The sequence below is a fragment of the Saccopteryx bilineata genome, chromosome 1 (genome assembly GCF_036850765.1).
Source record: "Saccopteryx bilineata isolate mSacBil1 chromosome 1, mSacBil1_pri_phased_curated, whole genome shotgun sequence".
NCBI lineage: Eukaryota > Metazoa > Chordata > Mammalia > Chiroptera > Emballonuridae > Saccopteryx > Saccopteryx bilineata.
The window spans coordinates 16,705,355-16,728,007 of NC_089490.1; the positions used below are offsets into that span (position 1 = coordinate 16,705,355).

The following is a 22,653-nucleotide window of genomic DNA, read 5'->3' on the forward strand; positions in this document are numbered from 1 at the left end:
TTGTTGCTCCAGTTGCAACTGGAGTCATTCTAGCACCTGAGGCAGAGGCCATGGAGCCATCCTCAGCGCCTGGGCCAACTTTGCTCCAATGGAGCCTTGGCTGCGGGAGGAGAAGAGAGAGACAGAGAGAAAGGAGAGGGGGAAGGATGGAGAAGCATTTGGGTGCGTCTCCTGTGTGCCCTGGCCGGGAATCAAACCTGGGACTTCCACACGCCAGGCCGATGCTCTGCCACTGAGTCAACCTGCCAGGGCCTACACTACATTATTCTTAAGTTTGAATCACTACACTGAGCTTTTTTTTTTTTTATAAATTTTTATTAATGTTAATGGGATGACATTAATAATTCAGGGTACATATATTCAAAGAAAACATGTCTAGGTTATCTTGTCATTAAATTATGTTGCATACCCCTCGCCCAGAGTCAGATTGTCCTCCGTCACCCTCTATCTAGTTTTCTCTGTGCCCCTCCCCCTCCCCCTAACTCTCTCTCTCCCTCCCTCCTGTGTCCTCCCTCCCCCCACCCCTGGTAACCACCACACTCTTGTCCATGTCTCTTAGTCTCGTTTTTATGTTCCACCAATGTATGGAATCATGTAGTTCTTGTTTTTTTCTGATTTACTTATTTCACTCCATATAATGTTATCAAGATCCCACCATTTTGCTGTAAATGATCTAATGTCATCATTTCTTATGGCTGAGTAGTATTCCATAGTGTATATGTGCCACATCTTCTTTATCCAATCTTCTTTTGAAGGGCTTTTTGGTTGTTTCCATGTCTTGGCCACTGTGAACAGTGCTGCTATGAACATGGGGCTACATGTGTCTTTACGTATCAATGATTCTGAGGTTTTGGGGTATATACCCAGTAGAGGGATTGCTGGGTCATAAGGTAGTTCTATTTGCAGTTTTTTGAGGAACCACCATACTTTCCTCCATACTGGTTGTACTACTTTACATTCCCACCAACAGTGTATGAGGGTTCCTTTTTCTCCACAGCCTCTCCAACATTTGTTATTACCCGTCTTGTTGATAATAGCTAATCTAACAGGGGTGAGGTGGTATCTCATTGTAGTTTTGATTTGCATTTCTCTAATAACTAATGAAGCTGAGCATCTTTTCATATATCTGTTGGCCATTTGTATTTCTTCCTGGGAGAAGTGTCTGTTCATGTCCTCTTCCCATTTTTTTATTGGATTGTTTGTTTGTTTGTTGTTGAGTTTTATGAGTTCTTTGTAAATTTTGGATATTAGGCCCTTATCTGAGCTGTTGTTTGAAAATATCAGTTCCCATTTAGTTGGCTGTCTGTTTATTTTGATATCGGTTTCTCTTGCTGAGCAAAAACTTTTTATTCTGATGTAGTCCCATTCATTTATCTTTGCCTTCACTTCTCTTGCCATTGGAGTCAAGTTCATAAAATGTTCTTTAAAACCCAGATCCATGAGTTTAGTACCTATGTCTTCTTCTATGTACTTTATTGTTTCAGATCTTATATTTAGGTCTTTGATCCATTTTGAATTAATTTTAGTACACGGGGACAGGCTGTAGTCGAGTTTCATTCTTTTGCATGTGGCTTTCCAGTTTTCCCAACACCATTTGTTGAAGAGGCTTTCTTTTCTCCATTTTGTGTTGTTGGCCCCTTTATCAAAGATTATTTGACCATATATATGTGGTTTTATTTCTGGGCTTTCTATTCTGTTCCATTGGTCTGAGTGTCTATTTTTCTGCCAATACCATGCAGTTTTGATTATTGTGGCTCTATAATACAGTTTAAAGTCAGGTATTGTAATGCCCCCAGCTTCATTCTTTTTCCTTAGGATTGCTTTGGCTATTTGGGGTTTTTTATAGTTCCATATAAATCTTATGATTTTTTGTTCCATTTCTTTAAAAAATGTCATAGGAATTTTGATGGGAATTGCATTAAATTTATATATTACTTTGGGTAATATGGCCATTTTAATTATATTTATTCTTCCTATCCAAGAACAAGGAATATTTTTCCATCTCATTGTGTCTTTTTCTATTTCTCTTAGCAATGCCTTGTAGTTTTCTTTATATAGGTCCTTTACATTCTTTGTTATGTTTATTCCTAGGTATTTTATTTTTTTTGTTGCAATCGAGAAGGGGATTATTTTTTTGAGTTCGTTTTCTAATATTTCATTGTTGGCATATAGAAAGGCTATGGACTTTTGTATGTTAACTTTGTATCCTGCGACCTTACTGTATTGGTTTATTGTTTCTAGTAATCTTTTTGTGGAGTCCTTCGGGTTTTCGATGTATAGGATCATATCATCAGCAAAAAGTGATATCTTTACTTCTTCTTTTCCGATATGGATGCCTTTTATTTCTTTGTCTTGTCTGATTGCTCTGGCCAGAACTTCTAGCACCACGTTAAATAAGAGTGGAGAGAGTGGACAACCCTGTCGTGTTCCTGATTTAAGGTGGAAAGTCCTCAGTTTTACGCCATTTAATATGATGTTGGCTGATGGTTTATCATATATGGCCTTTATCATGTTGAGATATTTTCCTTCTATACCCATTTTGTTGAGAGTCTTAAACATAAAATTGTGTTGTATTTTATCGAAAGCCTTTTCTGCATCTATTGATAAGATCATGTGGTTTTTGTTCTTTGTTTTGTTGATATGGTGTATTACGTTAACCGTTTTACGTATGTTGAACCATCCTTGAGATTCTGGGATGAATCCCACTTGATCATGATGTATTATTTTTTTAATATGTTGTTGTATTCGATTTGCCAGTATTTTGTTTAGTATTTTAGCATCTGTATTCATTAGAGATATTGGTCTGTAGTTTTCTTTTTTTGTGCCATCCTTGCCTGGTTTTGGTATGAGGGTTATGTTGGCCTCATAAAATGTGTTTGGAAGTATTGCTTCTTCTTCAATTTTTTGGAAGACTTTGAGTAGAATAGGAACCAAGTCTTCTTTGAATGTTTGATAGAATTCACTAGTATAATCATCTGGGCCTGGACTTTTATTTTTGGGGAGGTTTTTAATAGTTTTTTCTATTTCCTCCCTGCTGATTGGTCTGTTTAGGCTTTCTGCTTCTTCATGACTCAGTTTAGGCAGGTTGTATTGTTCTAGGAATTTATCCATTTCTTCTAGATTGTTGTATTTGGAGGCATATAGTTTTTCATAGTATTCTACAATAATTCTTTGTATATCTATGATGTCTGTGGTGATCTCTCCTCTTTCATTTTGGATTTTATTTATTTGAGTCCTGTGTCTTATTTCCTTGGTGAGTCTTGCCAAGGGTTTGTCGATTTTGTTGATCTTTTCAAAGAACCAGCTCCTTGTTTTATTGATTTTTTCTATAGTTTTTCTGTTCTCTATTTCGTTTATTTCTGCTCTGATTTTTATTATCTCCTTTCTTCGGCTGGTTTTGGGTTGTCTTTGTTCTTCTTTTTCTAGTTCCTTAAGGTGTGAAGTTAAGTGGTTTACTTTGGCTCTCTCTTGTTTGTACACTGAGCTTTTAAACATATGAACAAAAAATATAAAATCGTTTCTATTGCCCAAGAAACATTTACAAAAATTGATTGTGTTCAATGCTAAAGGAAGACCTCGATTTAATTCCCAGAAGCAAAAGTTGCTGAGGTCTCATTCTTTGAGGATAAGCAATAGAATTAGAAAGTTTACATTTAAAAAGTTAGTCACTTCTGTCTGACCAGGTGGTGGCGCAGTGGATAGAGCGCCAGACTGGGATGTGGAGGACCCAGGTTCGAGACCCTGAGGTTGTGAGCTTGAGTGCGGGTTCATCTGGTTTGAGCAAAGCTCACCAGCTTGGACCCAAGGTTGCTGGCTTGAGCAAGGGGTTACTTGGTCTGCTGTAGCCCCACGGTCAAGACACATATGAGAAAGCAATCAATGAACAACTAAGAAACCGCAACGAAGAGTTGATGCTTCTCATCTCTCTACCTTCCTGTCTGTCTGTCTCTATCTGTCCCTCTCTCTGATTCTCTCTGTCTCTGCCAAAAAAAGAAAAAAGAAAAAAGTCACTTCTATTTAGAAAATGATGACAAAAAAAACTAGTTACCAAAGCTTTTGTGGTGTGGTAAAATGGTACATTCTTTGCCCTAAAGTGAGTCAAAGAAACAAAACCCAGTACATACTCCCTTATAAACCCACATACATACAAACTTTGCAGAAAGCAGAATGGCACTAATAAAAATAACATTACAAGTTACAAAAGAGAATAGAATTAATGAGTAAGTCTGACAGCTGGTACTTTGCAAAAACAAAATATAAGAGACATGTCTTAGAAAATCTAATCAAAAGGAAAACGCAAAAGAACATATGAGAATAGAAAGATAAATCCTTATAATCACAGATGTGTAGATTTAAATAGTTAAAAGCAAATTTTACATAGTTATATGCCAATACATTAGAAAATCTAAATGAAATGAAAATTTCCTGGGGAAAATGGCTAAGTTCAAATAAATGAAATATTGAGAAAGAAAATGAGAAAGTTATCAAAAAAACTGCGCCAGAAGGCTTTGGGCCTATCTTACTTTGCTGATCCATTAGTTTATATTTACAAGAGAATATAATTACCATTATTAAAAACTTAGGAAAAGGTGAAAAACTACTGTTACAGTAATTTCACTCCAAAAAATCGGTACCGAGGAAACCATCCAATATGTTTACACACCCCACAGTACCCATCACGGCATTATATATAATAATTAAAGAGGAAAAAAAGAAATGTCTAAACCTGCAGAAAAGGTTAAGTAAATGATGATCCATCCAAATTGCAGGATATTATGCTGCCCCATAACTAATATTCCTAAGAAGGTTTTTAGGATGAAGGAAATGATTATACTACATTAAGTGGGAAAAAAACAACAAGATGCCAGTTACCGACTTCTTAACACAATCCTCGCAGACTGTTACTGGGTAAAATCATGGGAAGTTTTTGTTCTCCTTCCTATACATTGCTGCATTTTTTCATGTGAACATTAATACTTAAAAGAAAAGGAACTTGAAGGAAGTATCTTCACGACCCTCTGCTTCCCCAGCTGAACACACTTGGAGGTGAGTGACCTCCAAAACCGTCAGGGAAAAATGACGCGATACACTGTTGTTTACTAGGTCAAGTCCCAGATGTTCGCAGCACACGGATGCAGCGCGGCCCTAACCACCTCCTCTTCCGTCCTAGGCGAACCTGGCCAAACAAGAGGGCCGCTTGGCAGTGGCCAACACCGAGCTGGGGAAGGCCCAGGAGCTGCTGGATGAGAAGCAGGCCGAGTTGGATAAAGTGCAAGCAAAATTCGACGCCGCCATGAACGAGAAGATGGTGAGCTTAAATGCCCCAAACCACTGAAACAATGTGCCGGAACATTCTGTTGGTACCCCTTGTATTTAGAAGTGAAGTAACTGTTCACAACAAAAATGACTTGACCCGAATGCTCCTCCTCACTAGCAGTGTCTACTTACTTTGGATCTTTGACACTCAAATGTCTATTTTAAAATGATCATTTTCTGTAAGAGGAGGCTGTGATGTCACACCCAGAGAGGACTGACTTTGAAGTCAGACAACTGGGATCAGCTCGGGCACTTAATCAACTGCGCGGTTCAGGGCAGTTGGCCCGGTGTTATCCGTCAGTGGGGATATTAATACAGCCTCTGAGATGTGTTATAAGCAGCGGTGGTCTGGTTCATGCTCAACAGTTGGCTTGTGAGGGGCAGGGGCTGGGGAGGAAGAAAGCCTTGTTGGCAGGGTTTGCTGACTTCTGTGGTCTAGGGACTCCCGTCACTGCCAAGTCTAAGCAGCCAGCATGACGACACTGAGCCCAGATTTGGACAAATGTGCGGCAGCACGCTGTAATACACGATTTCCGCCATGCTGAAACAGTGGCCTTAGATAACCTCTCTCAGATTATGCTAAAACATAATAAATAGTTTGGAAGTAGTGGGGTTAGGTTACTCATTACCTCTTCTTTTCATATAATTTTTTAAAGTTATATTTTATTAAGTGAGGGGTTGGGGGAGGCAGAGAGACAGACTCTGTGCCAGGACAGGATCCACTTGGCAGGATCCACTAGGTGGGATGCTCTTCCCATCTGGGGCCGTCGCTCTGTTGCTTGGCAACCGAGCCATTCTAGCGCCTGAAGAGAGCTGTGGTGCCGTCCTCAGCGCCCAGGGCCAACTTGCTTGAATAAGCCATGGCTGCAGGAGGGTGTCAGAAAGAGAGAGAGAGAGAGAGAGAGAGAGAGAGAGAGAGAGAGAGAGAAGGGGGAGGGTGGAGAAGCAGATGGGCGCTTCTCCTGTGTGCCCTGACCAGAAATCGAACCCAGGACTTCCACACACCAGGCCAACGCTCTGCTGCTGAGCCAACTGGCCAGGGCCCTTTTAATATAATTTGTTTAATTACAAGTTTATATGACGTAATTTTTAATAATGTCTTTTAACACCAACACACACACACACATTACCTAAAAATTGAACAGCTGGCTCTTGTGAGCAGATACAAGCCGCCTGCAGCTCATGACAATTGTGTGGAATTTTTCTGGCAAAGAAATCTTGGTAGACTGCAAAGAACTCAGAATCACTATTAAATCTAAGACTTAAAATGGTGTGATTTATTGATTTCATTCTATTTTGATACATATTTAATAGAAATATATATATTTTTAATTTACGTGATTTGGATTCTATCTTACAAAATTGCTTTGCTTGAAATTTTGTCATGTAAAATAACTATATACTGAATACATTACCAGAATTTAATCTGTAAAGTTTCACTCACACTGTGTTTTAGATAATATTTATTTTGCACATTAAGAAAGTCCTCCATGTATTTTCATGTGTGAATCTACTGGATATTTAATTAAGCAATTTAAAAACATTCTCCCTCTATGAGTGTAGGATTTGCTTAATGATGCTGACACTTGCCGGAAAAAGATGCAGGCAGCTTCCACTCTCATCGATGGACTGAGTGGAGAAAAAATCCGGTGGACTCAGCAAAGTAAAGAGTTCAAAGCTCAGATTAAGAGGTATTCATTTTGGTCTTCGTTATACCCGCTGTCCCTGGGCGCCGTCGCAAACGCCACCTCAGTGTGGCATTAGAGAATGTAAGATTCACGTCCCTGTGAAGAGCTTTGGCCCCTCACTTCCACCCAGCCGCCTCGGAAACCCGCACCTAAGAAGCTGCTTATGGCTTTCAGTTACGTGCTCTGAGTAGATGGAGGGGGAAGAAAACTGGTGACACACTTTTAACCTCCGTTTTGGTTCAGCAAGGTGGAGCTTTGAGTACCAGCTCCTGATAGGGTTTGGATTTTCCGGAACAAGCTCTCTAGGCTTGCTCTGTTTGTCTACTCTTCCCCATTTGTGTGCTCAGAAAACTCAGAGAGGGGCCTGAGAAAGGAAACATTGTTTCACCAAGACTGATTTTGAACGGGACCAGCCATAGCGCGGGAAGAAGGCTCTTGTCCTGCGGGCTTCAGGAAGGAGCCCCTCTTGCTCCCTGACCTTCCTCAGATACGGCCACTGCTACTCCGTTTTGCATGGTCTCCCCATGTCTGGCTGCCAAGTGCAGGGAGCAAGAAAGGATTTCACCTAGTGACCAAACAAAGCAGCACTGTGGCCTTTCAGACTAACGGGAGAGCTGAACCCGGGCTGGCGACTCACTTTGTGGTGTTCCCTTAACAGGCTCGTCGGTGATATTCTGCTGTGCACCGGGTTCCTCTCCTACCTGGGCCCTTTCAATCAGATATTTAGGAACTATCTTCTCAAAGATCAGTGGGAGATGGAGCTGAGAGCTCGGAAAATTCCTTTCACGGAAAACCTGAATCTCATCTCGATGTTGGTGGATCCTCCAACAGTAAGCGTTCCTCTCCTTGCAGTAGCCTTTGAATTTCAGTCTCATTTTATTTCTTATTGAGAAATCAAGGCACACCAACTCTGTTTCTTTTTTCATGTAATTGAAAAGACGGTTTTGAAAATGCTCAAGAGTTCCAAAAAGGAATTTTCTTTATTGTATGAAAGTTGCTTTGCATTTTAAGAGATCCTGCTTTCAAATGAATACCACTGGCTCTGCCATGAACTAACAGATGGTTTGCAAGTTAGACTTGCCGAAAGGCGCCCTTCTGATATAACCCTTCAGTGTTTACACCGGTTTTATTAACACCACACGCTCAAACATTTCAGGCAAATGTAGACATCAGCTAGGCCGCAAGTGAAAGGCAGAAACCGCGGGGCCGAACAGAAAACACTAGGCTAGTGTATTCCAAAAGGGAAAATGTAAAATGCCTGGGTGCAGGAGGGCTGAGACCAGCAGGGCGTGTCAGCCCCAAGGGAGAGGTGGATAGGGGTTATATGGATTTGTCCAAGGACCTTGGACAAAGTCAGCTGCAAGATGACTTCTTCTGTTTGTGGTTGGGAGTGATGCCACAGTTCCTCAAAACTATCTGTACCCTGATCCAATCGTCCTTATCAGCATCCAGCTCCGGGGGAGGTCTGAGCGGGGGGGGGGGGGGGGGGGGGGGGTTACTGAGTAGGCAAGTCCTTCCTCCTCCTTCAGGCCCGCATTGTCCTTAAGAAAGATGGTGGTTGAGCGAAATAAGTAAATCAGAAAAAACTAAGAACTATATGATTCCATACATAGGTGGGACATAAAAATGAGACTCAGAGACATGGACAAGTGTGTGGTGGTTACGGGGTGAGGGGGAGGAGAGGGAGGGGGTTGGGGGAGGGGTTTTCTTAACAAAGAAAACCAGTTAGAAGGTGACAGAAGACAGTTGGACTTTGGGTGATGAGAATGCAGCATAAGCAAATGTCAAAATAACCTAGAGATGTTTTCTCTGAGCATATGTACTCTGATTTGTCAATGTCACCCCATTAAAATTAATTTTAAAAAAATTAAAAAAAAAAGAAAGATGGTGGCTGAGTAGCCATTTTATCTATCAGTAAGTTGTGTTATTAACCTTCTTTTGGTCATGAGCAATCCTTTATCAACATCCAAGAGTACCCGTTCTGTGTCATGGGTCAGAGAGGACATACCACAGGTACGTCCTCGCTGGGAACGGAGCCTCTGTCAGTTCTCAGTGTAGCCTGCGGAGTGGCCGTGGTACTAAACACTCCCCGGGCAGTTTGCAGTCGTGAGCTGTGTTTCCGGTCCATGGACGTGCTCCCCGGCTGCCTCCAGGATGCCATGCCGTTACTTTCTTGTTATCTCTATTTAAAAGCTAAAAATTAATCTTCTCCAATTCAGACAACATTGAACTGGTCCCGAGAGGGACTAGATAATGTGTTGAAGATAAAATGGGTCGCTGGTGAGGCTGAGTGGGCCAGGTCATCTTTAGCCATTCTGGCTTTTGAACGTGCTGTGATAATTTAACAGAGGTGGAGGCCAGTTGGTTCATCGGATCTCGGGTGATTTTACTGACCATGTGGAGGCAGGCTGGCACTTCCCTCTTCATTTGGAAAGCAAATATATATCTATTTTTTAATGTCATAATTAGCCCCTGCTAATATGACATCTCACCTCCTCCAACTCCTCTGCCTCCAGCTAAGCAACCCCCAAACTCCAGGAAAGCAGAATCATGAGGCGGGAAGGGGTTTTTTCAAAGGCTCGCCCCAGGCTCTTCTCTGACATCTCATCACCTGTATCATTACCCTGCTGACTCCAGTGAGTCTGGATCCCACTCACAAAGCAGTGTCCCGGTATCTTAAGCCCCTAGGACAGGGGTTGGGAACCTTTTTGGCTGAGAGAGCCACGAACACCACATATTTTAAAATGTAATCCCATGAGAGCCATACAATATGTTTAACACTAAATACAAGTAAATGTGTGCATTTTATGTAAGACCAACACTTTTAAAGTACAATAAGTCTCTGAATTCTGTTTAATAACGTTGTTATGCTGTTGCTAACCAATGATGAATAAGTACTTCTTACCATTAATGCGACTTCTGGTGCTGCATGGTTTTGCTGATGGCTTTGTAGTCTGGTTGATACGTGGTGAGCTTAAGCTTCATGCAGGCGTTGAGACTTCCATCCATAAAATGTGATTGTAGGTTGGTCTTAACGTTCTTTAGATGTGAGAAAGACTGCTCACATGCATACGTAGAGCCAAACATTGTCAGTACAGCAATACTCACACGCTGCAGTGTGTGATATGTGACGGGAAGCGTGTTCCAAGTCTTGACAATCAGCTGGTCTGAGGAAGTTTTTTCATTTCTCCCCACTTGTGTTTGCTCTCCAACTCTGCTTGCTGTTGTGCAAGTCTTTCCAGATCTTCATTCAGTGACTTGAACTTATTCACTCACATGTCTGAGGCCTTCAGGTCAGCAGCTTGTAGCTCAACATCTCTGACGGAGACACCAGGGATGTAGCTCAGGTTGGCGTTGTCCACTGCACACTCATGTGGATGGGTGATGAACTTAAAAAGATGAGTGCGCTCACGAAATTCTCCAAAGCGTGCTTTGAATGACTGCAGATTAGATGTGAAGCCCGCTAGCTGCTGGAGATCAAGATGTTGAGCAGGGTCATTTGCTGTGCATGCATCTTTAAATTCTCCCAGTTTTTCAAAGTATCGTAAACGACCTGTTTCGATGTCAGTGATGAAGAGTTCCAGCTTGTTTTCAAATGCAAACACTGCTTGTTGAAGGGATAAGACTGTATTTCCAATGCCTTGCATTTTCACATTGAGCTGGTTCAGATGTTCAGTCATGTCCACGAGACAGTAGAACTTCAGGAGCCACTCAGTGTTAGATGCTTGACGTTTTCATTTCAAGAAAAGTCTGGATTTCACTCGGACAAGCCACAAAACGACTGAGCGCCTTCCCTCTTGACAACCAACGCACATTGCTGTGCAGATGCTGACCAGGATAATTATTCCCAACTTCATCCAGCAGTGTTTTAAACTGGCGATCATTTAAAGCTCGGGCAACAATAAAGTTGACCACCCGAATGACCAGCGACATCACCTCACCAAGCTGCTCCGCACACATCTGAGCAAAAAGCGCCTCCTGATGTAGGATGCAGTGAAAACTTAGGATGGGTCTCTTTTCAAGTTCATGAAGAAGTGCTACGAATCCTCTGTTTTTCCCCACCATGCAGAGAGCACCATCAGTACACACTGAAATAAGTTTATCCATTGGTAGATTTTTTTTCTTTAGTGAACTCAGTGAAAGACTTGAATAAATCCTCCCCTCTTATTGTCTCTTTCATAGGCAAAACAGCAAGACTTTCCTCACATAGTATGTCACCAACAGCATACCTTGCAATCACGCCAAACTAGGATAAATGGCTTACGTCTGTTGACTCATCCAAAGCTAGAGAAAAGAATGGTGCTGCATTTATGTCCTTCACTTGTGTTGCCTCAATGTGATTTGCCATCATGATGGTACGATCGTGAACAGTTCTTGCTGACAGAGGCATGTCTTTTATTCGTTTGATTATCTTGTCTTTATCTGAAAAGTCGTCAAAAAGTCCATTGGCAACATCAAGCATGAATGTTTTGGCATACTCCCCATCTGTGAATGGCTTTCTGTTTCTCACAATTGCTAAAGCACCAGCAAAGCTAGCCGAATTCCAGTCACCTTGTTGGGTCCAAACACGGAGTTGCTGCTGACTAGCTTGCACTCTGCACAGTAGCTCTTGACATGCTTTCTTCCTGCTGTCCCCCGCTGGATATTTCTATGCAAATGTAGTATGGCGTGTGTTGAAGTGCCACTTTATATTTGACTGTTTCATCGATGCAATTTTATCATTGCATATTAGACACACTGCAAAACCCGCTCTCTCCACAAAGGCGAATTCCTCTGTCCATTCCTGCTGAAAAGTACGATACTCCTCATCTTTTTTTCTTTTAGCCATCTTCTTCGTCAAAAGGATTTTTGCAATTAGCTAGCTGACTACTTGATTAAAAGGAGGGAAGTTTACTTCCTGACCTCACAATGAGGTCCAATAAAAATTTGTTGTTGTCCCAGAGGACAGCTGTGATTGGCTTCAGCCACCCGCAACCATGAACATGAGCGGTAGGAAATGAATGGATTATAATACATGAGAATGTTTTATATTTTTGTTATTATTTTTTTATTAAAGATTTGTCTGCAAGCCAGATGCAGCCATCAAAAGAGCCACATCTGGCTCGTGAGCCATAGGTTCCCAACCCCTGCCCTTAGGATCTCTGAATGTTCAGCAGCCACGCTTCATGCAATCAGTTTAATAATATTTCCTCATGAGCGTGAAAATACAGTATGCAGTACTCAGCCTAGTCTTGTGTTATTAGACAAAGGATTAACTAGAATGATACATCTTTTTATTAAATTTAATATCACTTGGTTTATATTTATAAGTTTGGGCTTTTTTCTAACTACCTGTTGCATACCCTCAGTGGGAAAACATATGGGCAGATTAAAATTTTTTTTATATCATGGCTCTTTTAATTACTAACAAAAGCATCCTGTTCTCCTTTGCATGGCCACATCCATTTCCTGTTCCTCAGATTGGCGAATGGGGACTGCAGGGATTACCAGGCGACGACCTCTCAATTCAGAATGGCATTATTGTGACAAAGGCCACCAGATACCCACTCCTCATAGATCCACAAACTCAAGGCAAAACTTGGATTAAATCAAAGGAAAAAGAAAATGACCTGCAGGTATGTACCATTTGGTGCAGGGGAAAGTAAACTTAAAATCATAAAATTGTCTCCAAATCTCCATTGAATCTGCCAGGCATAAAGTTGTCATCTCTGTAATTGTTTGCTAACTTATACCCTTGAGGTTTGTAGCAGGGACTGGGCAGAGGCTCTGATATTTTCTTTCTTTTGTGGTCTCTCTTGATCTCACTCTCCCTGCACTTCCCTGGCTCTGTTGCTTTGACCCATGTTGGATGTGGCCTTTATTCCGGGCCCTGGGTCCGGGCTTACAGGAAAGCAGCAAAAGAAGAACCTGCAAGATGGAGGCCACTCATACCAGCCTAGCTCAGATGCTTGGTACTACATAGCCTACTAGAGCCCAGTCTAATAAACTGTAAATTCTATGGCAGGGGCGGAGAAAGGACACGACTCCCTGGGGATCTCGGTTCCCATTGCTATTTCAACTCAACCACCAATGTATGGACTCGTCATTGTTTCCCAGACACTGTGCTAAGCCTTCTGCATCCATATTTTGTCTTGTCCTATTTCTACTACTGAGAGTGTCTTTGTCCACCCAACTGCCCACTCCACCTACATCCCAGATAAGAATCTTAAATACTCTTCAAAGCCCACCATCCCTGCTACCACCATCCCCCTGGGATGCTCCTGCCTTGTTAATACTCCAGGGCAGGATGGATGCATCGGTGCATCGCATTGGTCTGTGTTTACTTAGACGACCGAAGGGAGGAGTCCTGGTTTGGGTCAGAGTGCAGGCAGTGGAGGGGAGGAGCTGGGGAAGTGGGGGGAACGGAACGTGGCTTCTGAGGTGCTGTGCTCACAGGAGTGCACCCCGCTCCTGGCACAGCCGACTGGATCCAGCCCAACTGTGACTTGTCCCTCCTCTGGTCCTCCCGCCTGCCCTGGATGTTACCTCCCTGCTCTTCTTCTTGCTTGCCCTGACCTAGCTCTGTGTCTCCATTTCAGCATTAAACTCATCGTCAGTCTTCAGGAGTGCCCCTCCTGCGGTATTTCAGACCTGGGAACCCTCCTGAGGAAGTCACAGACATATGCTAGAGACACTTCTTCTTTTTTCTTTTTAATGAGAGGGGGGAGGCAGAGACAGACTCCTGCATGCTCCCTGACTGGGATCCACCCAGCAAGCCCACTAGAGGGCAATGTTCTGCCCATCTGGGGCTCTTGCTCCATTGCAACTGAAGCCATTTTTTAGTGCCGAAGGCAGAGGCCATGGAGCCATCTTCAGCATCTGGGGCTAACTTGCTCCAATTGAGCCATGGCTGCAGCAGGAGGAGAGAGAGAGAGAGAGAGAGAGAGAGAGAGGGAGAGAGGGAGGGAAGTGAGAGGGGAGAGGTGGAGAAGCAGATGGGTGCTTCTCCTGTGTGCCTTGACCGGGAATCAAACCCGGGACTTCCACATGCCGAGCTGACACTCAACCATTGAGCCAACTGGCCAGGGCCGAGAGACACTTCTGTATTCTATAACCTGTCTGCCGCTGGAATATAGGCAGACTAAAGTAGGCTCTCCTTACCCAGAAGACGGGATTTTTATAAATAAATGGATCAGACACATAAATGCAAATAAAATGAGACAAAATTACGTAGTAGCTCTCGACTTGAGAAGGAAAACAAAATGAAAAATGAAGCACTTTATAAATGCTTTGTGTCCAGGGCTACACCCGACCTTGCCATCTTCAGTATCCTCTCCAGGACCTGCCACTTGGATGTCTGGTGTTCCCTGGGTTTCCCTATAAAGAATTCACTCATCACCTTGTAAAGACCCAGCACCTGGGTATCTGTGCAGATGACCCAGGCTCTGGCAGTGGCTGCTTCATAGTGTTTCTGCACAAGGAATGTCAAGTGAACTAAACCTGAACTTATGACTCTAAGATATGATTTCAAATTCATAAAAGATACTGAAGATGGTAAAAAAAAATCTTAGATAGTTTGAAAATTATTATTTCTTAACTTGGTATATTAGGGTTCCCCAGAAAAACAGAAATGTAGGATATCTATATATGGACATACAGAAAGAGCTTTAATGTGAGAGATTAGCTCCTAGGATTATGGAGGCTGAGAATCCCATAAACTGGAGGGAAAGCTGGTGGTGTAGTTGTCGTTGAAACCCCAAAGGCCTGAGAACCATGGGAGCTGATGGTGCAAGTCCCAGCCTGGGTTTAAAGGGCCCGAGAATCAGGAGTTGATGCTCAAGGTCAGAAGATGGATGTCCCAACTCAATCAGGAGAGTACATTTCCCCTTCCTCCACCTTGTCCTCAACGGATCAGATGATGCCCACCCAAACTGCTGAGGGGAAACTTCTTTACTCAGTCTACCGATCCACTCGGTCTATCATCCCTTCTGGGAAAGCCCTCCCGGACGCACCCTGAAATAATGTTTGCCAGCTAGCTGGGCACCCCTAGTCCAGTCGAGCGGACACACAGAATTAACCATCACACCTGGGAAGGAAGGCACAGAAGCAGAATTTACTCCTTGGGAAATAGAGCAGGACAATCCCATTTATTCTTATTGAGACCTTGTTTCATCTTGTTTAATAAGCCAGTTAAAGCTCCTTGTTTAGATTCATTTACCTTATCAACTCATAGTAAGGCCTTCACAGCATTTGTATATAAAAAAAAAATCTCTTCATCTGGGGGAAAAGATTCATCTGCAGGATTTGTTGTTTTTAGTTATTTCCTTTTTAATCAAAACAGGACAAAGGTAGACTTATTTAATTTTTCAGTTCCTCCTCTTTTTTTCACAGCAAGTGAGAGGTAACAGTCTTTAATTCCAGTCTCCTCATCACTTGCTGACCCAGTGGGACCTCCTGCGTGTCAGGATGAGGACTCACAGTGGCTCTAAGGCAGTGGTGAATGCTGAGGACAGACTGTAAGGAGAGGGAGAGCTGGGGGCTGGACCTTTGGGAATCCTCCCACTTAGGCTGGGGGAAAAAAATCACAGGGGAAGTAAAAGTTCAAAGACAACTGGCTCATGCAAAGATCAACCGGCCCAGTGTGACTATTCTAACTAATGACAAATGTTGATGTACAAGTGGGGGAGTCTGCCAGGCATTCACAATCCTCATCACAATTTTTTTTTCTTATGCTTTATGAGAATATTCTTTATATTTTAACAAGAATGTAAAAAGTGGCCCTGGCTGGTTGGCTCAGCAGTAGAGCATCGACCTGGTGTGTGGAAGTCTCGTGTTCAATTCCCAGTCAGGGCACACAGGAGAAGCGACCATCTGCTTTTTAATCCCTCCGCCTTCTCTCTCCTCTCTCTTCCCCTCCTGCAGCCATGGCTCAGTTTGAGCAAGTTGACCCCGAGTGCAGAGGATGACTCCATGGCCTCATCTCAGGCACTAAAATAGCTTGGTTGCCAAGCAACAGAGCTGTGGTCTTAAATGGGCAGAGCATCACCTGTAGGGGGCTTGCCGGGTGGACCCTGGTTGGGGCGCATGAGGGAGACTGTCTCTGCCTCCCCACGTCTCACTTAAAAAAAAAAATGTAAAAGTAAGTGCATAGTCTGTTGATTGGTTTTATGGCTAGTATCTATCACACTCCTCCACCGTGCCACTGTTAGAGACAGACTACATGGAGGGACCCTTGGCTTGACTCAATATATTATTTCGACAACCTTAAGCTTATTTTTTTAAATCGCCTATTTGTCTCACAGGAGTCCTGAGATGTCAAATAAATATCACAAATGTGCGAGTTACTCTGCTCTCTCTGGTTGACAGTACCTGTGGACGTGTAAAAGGGTTGTCCTTGATTACTGCTCTTCCGGCAGCAGGAGCTTGACTCTGCACCTGACGAATGCCCCTCTATTCCCCTCCGATCACAGAGCCCTTCACACATCCAGGGCTTTCCCAGGTCATGACTCAGCAAGTTTTGAAAATTAACATTTGTTACTTTTATTTTTATAAACAAGTCTTTCTATACGGCCCTCAAACTTTTTAGTCAGCTCTTGGTTTCCACTGAGGAAAAGGCACGTTCTTTGTGCCGTGTATGTAGTGTCCCAGCAGAGCCCAAGCTCTACATGGATCAGGCGTCCCTGATTCGACTTCCCCATGCAGTGGGACACTCCTGCTTATCAGCAGGGCTGGCGGCCTCTTTCAGACGACTCTTGAGGCTGCTGTGATGGTTCTACTTATCAGTGCCAACACTAACTGCCACCGGAGGAAAGACACGACCGACACACAAGTTAGTTGCAAGAATCACAAATTCTTTTGGCGTGCCTGGGTACAGCTTAAGGCAGGGGCCTCAAACTCGCGGCCCGCGGGCCGCATGCGGCCCACCGAACAATTTTGTGCGGCCCGCAGACTAATCCATGAAGTTCAAAATATTTTGGATAAAATTAAGTAAGCCTAGGGGCCTACTTGTATTTGCCAAATGGCTGTGATCTTGCTCTGTGGCCCACATGCTGAGTTGAGTTTGAGACCCCTGGCTTAAGGGGACCCCGTCGGCGTGCTCCTCTCGGCTGTCTTTGGTCAGATCTCAGAGCAGCGTGGAGACAGTCCATGTTCACATTGAAGTCTGGGTGACTACCTCAGCAGGGGGCCCCTCAGCTTTAGTATCTTTTCTGGCCAACACCTTCTAACAGGTGTCAATCTACAGGACTATCACCTCAAACCACTTTTTTGGGAGTTCCTCAGAAGGGAACCCTTTTTATGTTAATCTACTGAAATGTCACATCAAGCCACTTTTAAGATGTTCCTAGGGAAGCTTCTTGTTTATGTTAACTTACAGAATTAGACATCCAGCCATTTCTTATCTATATGTACCTTCTCACACACACTAACTGGGCCCTGCTTGAAAGTCAGAGTCTGTTTATCACATCTGCACACACTTTTAATTCCTACCCAGACTGGATAACTTTATTTAATTTCTTTAATTACTTCTAATATTATATCTTAATTACTTTTATATATCTTCCATATTTTCATATTTCTATATATTTAATTACTATAATGTTATATTACTACAACATGTAGTAACGAATTCTTTATTTTTAGGCGACGTCTCTGAACCATAAATATTTCCGCACACACTTGGAGGACAGCCTTTCCTTGGGCCGACCCCTCCTCATTGAGGACATTCGTGAAGAGCTGGATCCAGTCCTGGACAATGTACTAGAAAAGAATTTCATTAAATCCGGCACCGCTTTCAAGGTGAGCTTTGCAAAAACAACAACAACAAAGAAAGGAAGAAAAGAACAATGGTGACATCTATTTATCTCTTTGAGCATAGCAGTAAAGGCAATTTCTTTCAGGTTATTTGGTACAGTGGAAAAAATACTTTCCAAACTCATGTTCAGTGTTTCCTTTAAAAATATATAGTATACTGAAAAAAATACAGAGCGAGGGGGCAATTAGGAAGAGTGGCCATTTTGCTGAAACTAAATAATATATATATTAAGGAAAGACATTGTCTGGTCATAATAATAAGGTCTTACACACAAAATATATATTTTAGCAACTCCAAGAAAATTGGTTTTGCAAGGCTTTTATATCTATCTAGACAATAAAACCTGTATTTTCTCACTGGAGCAAATGACATTTTAATAAAGTCTATGAACATTGATTTGTTCATTTCACTCTTTATTAACTTTCAGTCTGAACTCACGGACTTTGCTAGAAGCGATGGAATTGTATTTCTCATCATCAGTTATAATTGTTTTCAGAATAAGCATTTCTTTTTTAATTGGTGTCATTCTGTACTCTTAGGCTCCTTTGATTTTGTTAGTTTTTGATGAATGACAGCATTTTTAATTGAGTTGTTTTGTTTTAGACAACTTAATTTTATGAATATCAGTGAATAAGAAAAGCATGCAATGTTTTTTTCATTAAACAAACAGATTTTAGAAAAAAATTTCTTCATAATGTGAACTCTTTTACAGGCTCTGTTTACCATGCCATAAATGGTTGTGGAATCACCACCCCTGAAAGTCTTTTAAAAAACCCCACATTCCTACCAGCAATGTGAAAGCACGCTGCTTGGGAATGTGGCAGTCCCTCTAGGATGTGGTTGTCAATCACATCCAGGATTAAGATTAATTAAAAATTTAAGCCCCCATTGACATCAATGGATAGATTTTCCAGACAAAAAAATCAACAAGAAAATGGCAGCTTTAAATGACACACTAGATTGGCTAGATTTAATTGCTATCTTCAGAGCATTTCAACCCAAAGTAGCAGAATACACATTCTTTTCAAATACACATGGGACATTTTCTAGGATAGACCACATTTTACGACACAAAACAAATCTCAAATAAATTTAAGAAGACTGAAATCATATCAAACATCTTCTCTGAAATTAGAAATCAATCACAAGAAGAAAAAAAAAAACTAAAAGCACACAAAGACATAGAGACAAAATAACATGTTACTAAACAATGAATGGGTGAACAATGAGGTCAAGGAAGAAATTAAAAGATAACTTGGACCAAATGAAGAGGACAACACAACAGTCTGAAACATTTGAGACAGTGGGAGAGCAGTCCTGTGTGGGAAATTCACAGCATCCTAAGCCTGCCTCAAGAAGCAAGAGAGACCACAAATAAAGAAGCTAACTTCACACTTAAAGGAAATCGAAAAAGAACAAGAAATAGCCCAAAGTGAGTAGAGGAAAGGATGCAATAAAGATCAGAGCAGAACTAAATGAAATAAAGTCTACAATATCAATACACAGGCTCAGTGAAACCAAGAAATGGTTCTTTGAAAAGATAAACAGGATTGACAGACCTTTATCCAGACTCATCAAGAAAAAGAAAGAGAGAATACTGAAATAAATAAAACCAAGAATGAAAGAGGAGAAGTAAAAACTGACAGCAAAGAAATACGAAGGATTTTAAGAAAATATTATGAACAACTATATACCCACAAATTGAACAATTTGGAAGGAATGGATAAATTCCTAGACACATAACAATCTTCCAAAACTGACTCAGGAAGAATTAGAGAATCTGAATAGACAGATTAGAGCTAGTAAAACTGAGGCAGTTATAAAAAAAAAAAACTCCCAGCAATCAAAAGTCCTGGACCAGGTGGCTTCACCAGTGAATTTTACCAAGCATTCAAAAAAAACCCAACACCTATTCTTCCTAGAAAACTCCAAAAAATGCGAGAAGAGAAGCCACCCAAGCTCATTTTACTAGGCCAGCATTATCCTTATCCCAAAACCAAATAAAGATACTACAAAGAAAGAAATTTAGGTTAATATTCCTGATGAACATAGGTGCTAAAATCCTCAACAAAATATTAGCAAGCTGGATCCAGCAATACATTAAAAAGTTCATACACCATGGCCAATGGCATTTCTGGGATGCAAGGTTGGTACAACATCCCCAAATCAATAAACATTGTACACTACATAAACAAAATGAAGAATAAAAACCACATGATCATATTACTAGATGCAAAAAAACAAACAAACAAAAAAAAACATTTGATAAAATCCAGCACCCATTTATGTTAAAAACTCTCAGCAAAGTGGGAATAGAGGGAACATACCTCAGTGTAATAAAGGCCAGTATGTGACAGATCCACAGCGAACGTCATACTCAATGAGCAAAACTAAAAATGTTTCCCTTAAGATTGGGAACAAGACAGGGATGTTCACTATCACCACTCTCATTCTTATTCAACATAGCACTGGAAGTCTTAACCACAGCAATCAGACAAGAAGAATAAATAAAAAGCATTCAAGTTGGAAAAGAAGAAATAAAACTGTCATTATTTGCAGATGACATGATACTATATAGAGAGAATCCTAAAGATTACACCAAAAAACTATTAGCACTGATCAATGAATTTAGTGAAGTAGCAGGATATAAAATAAATATCCAGAAATCAGTTTTATTTCTAATCACTAATAATAAAATTTCAGAAAGAGACACTAAGAAAACAATCTCATTCACAATTGCTTCAAAAAAATACCCAGGAATAAACTTTTAACCAAGGATGTAGAATAGCTGTACTTGGAAAATTACAAGACACTGAAGAAAGAAATTGAAAAAGACACAAATATGTGGAAGCATATACTCTGTTCATGGACAGGAAGAATTAACATCATTAAAGTACCCACATTACCCAGAGCAGTCTGTAGATTCAACACAATTCCTATCAAGATACCGATGATGTATTTCACATAACTAGAACAAATACTCCAAAAATTTATATGGAACCAAAAAAGACCCTAAATAGCCACAACAATCTTGAAAAAGAAAAATAAAGTTGGAGGAATCATGCTACCTGATATCAAACTATATTACAAAGCCATAGTAATCAAAACAGCATGGTACTGGCATAAAAACAGACGTATAGATTAATGGAACAGAATAGAGAGCCCAGAAGTAAACTAGCACTTTTATGGTCAATTAACATTTGACAAAGGAGGCAAGAAAATGCAATGGGGTGAACATAGTCTATTCAATAAATGGTGTTGGGAAAATTGGACAGATAAATGCAACAAAAACAAAAAAAATTGAATTAGACCACTTTCTTCCACCATACATAAGAATAAGCTCAAAATGGATTAAAGACTTAAATGTTAGACTCAAAACTATACAAATTCTAGAAGAAAACATAGTTGACAAAATCTCAAACATTTCTCATATCAGTATTTTTTTCTGATATATCACCTCAAACAGGAAAGGAAAAGAAAAAATAAACAAATGGGACTACATCAAACTAAAAAGTTTTTTGCACAGCAAAGGAAACTATCAACAAAATGAAAAGACAACCCACTGAATAGGAGAACATATTCACTGATGCATTGGATAAGGGCTTAATATGCAAAATTCACAAGGAACTTATAAAACTCAACATCAAAAGAATTAAACAATTCAATTAAGAAATGGGAAAAGGACCTGAATAGACACTTCTCCAAAGAAGACATACAGATGGTCAATAGACATGTGAAAAGATGTTCAATGTCACTAATCATCAAAGAAATCCAAACTAAAACCACAATGAGATAGCATCCCACACCTGTCAGAATGACAAGCATCAATAAATCCACAAACAAGTGTTGGCAAGGATGTGGAGAAAGGGGAACCCTCATGTCCTGTGGTGGGAATGCAGATTGGTGCAGCCACCATGGAAGGCAGTATGGAGTTACCTCAAAAAATTAAAAATGGAGCTGTCTTATGACCCAGCAATTCCTCTTCTGGGTATCTATCTGAAGAAACCCAAAACACCAGTTTGAAAGAATATATGCACCCTTGTGTTCATGGTCATTGCAGCGTTATTTACAATAGCCAGGATCTGGAAGCAGCCCTAGTACCCACTGGCAGACGAGTGGATATAAAAACCGTGGTACATTTACATAACGGGATACTATGCAGCTGTAAAAAGGAAGGCAGTCTTACTTTCTGCAACAGCATGGAAGAGTCTGGAGAGTATTATACTAAGTGAAATAAGCCAGGCAGAGAAATACCAGTGATTTTACATATATGTGGAATCGAACGAACAAAATAAACCAACAGACAACATAGAAACAGACTCAGATACAGAGAACAGACTGACAGCTGTCAGAAGGGATGGGGGCTAGGGACTGGGTGAAAGAAATGAAAGGATTAAGCAAAAAAAAAAAAAAGAAAGAAAGAAAGAAAAACTCATCAGCACAGACAAGGGCATGGTGATTACGGGAGGGGAAGGCGGATGAATGGTGATGGAAGGAGACTCGACTTGGGGCCGTGAGCGTGCAGTGCAGGGTACAGATGATAATATGAAACGGCACACCTAAAACATACACAATTTTATTCACCAGTGTTACCCCAATAAATTCAATAAAAAATGAATCAATATTGAAAAAAATATTTAAGTCATTTCAAAATATTACCATTTCCACCTGTTTTCTTTTTTTTCAAGAAGATAAATTTATTTGAGAAATTGGAAGTAGGAAGGTGACGAACATATTCTGGATATGTCAGTGAGATATATGTCTGGATGGGTTGTCAGCGAGACAAATAGACAGCAGTACAGGTGTGGGCAAAAGGAGGTCTACGGTTTGTATGGACACGCACACAGTAATCAGTAA

General features: G+C 41.1%; 1 protein-coding gene across 1 annotated transcript in view; it reads left to right on the plus strand.

The window, feature by feature from the left end:
- The window catches only part of DNAH8 (dynein axonemal heavy chain 8), a 297,942-nt gene that overhangs the window by 178,274 nt on the left and 97,015 nt on the right, over window positions 1-22,653 (plus strand). Inside the window, exons 67-71 of the mRNA XM_066252925.1 lie at window positions 5,171-5,308; window positions 6,880-7,007; window positions 7,663-7,834; window positions 12,464-12,619; window positions 17,625-17,780. Coding sequence (XP_066109022.1) covers window positions 5,171-5,308; window positions 6,880-7,007; window positions 7,663-7,834; window positions 12,464-12,619; window positions 17,625-17,780 — 750 coding nt within the window. The remainder of the gene's footprint in view (window positions 1-5,170; window positions 5,309-6,879; window positions 7,008-7,662; window positions 7,835-12,463; window positions 12,620-17,624; window positions 17,781-22,653) is intronic.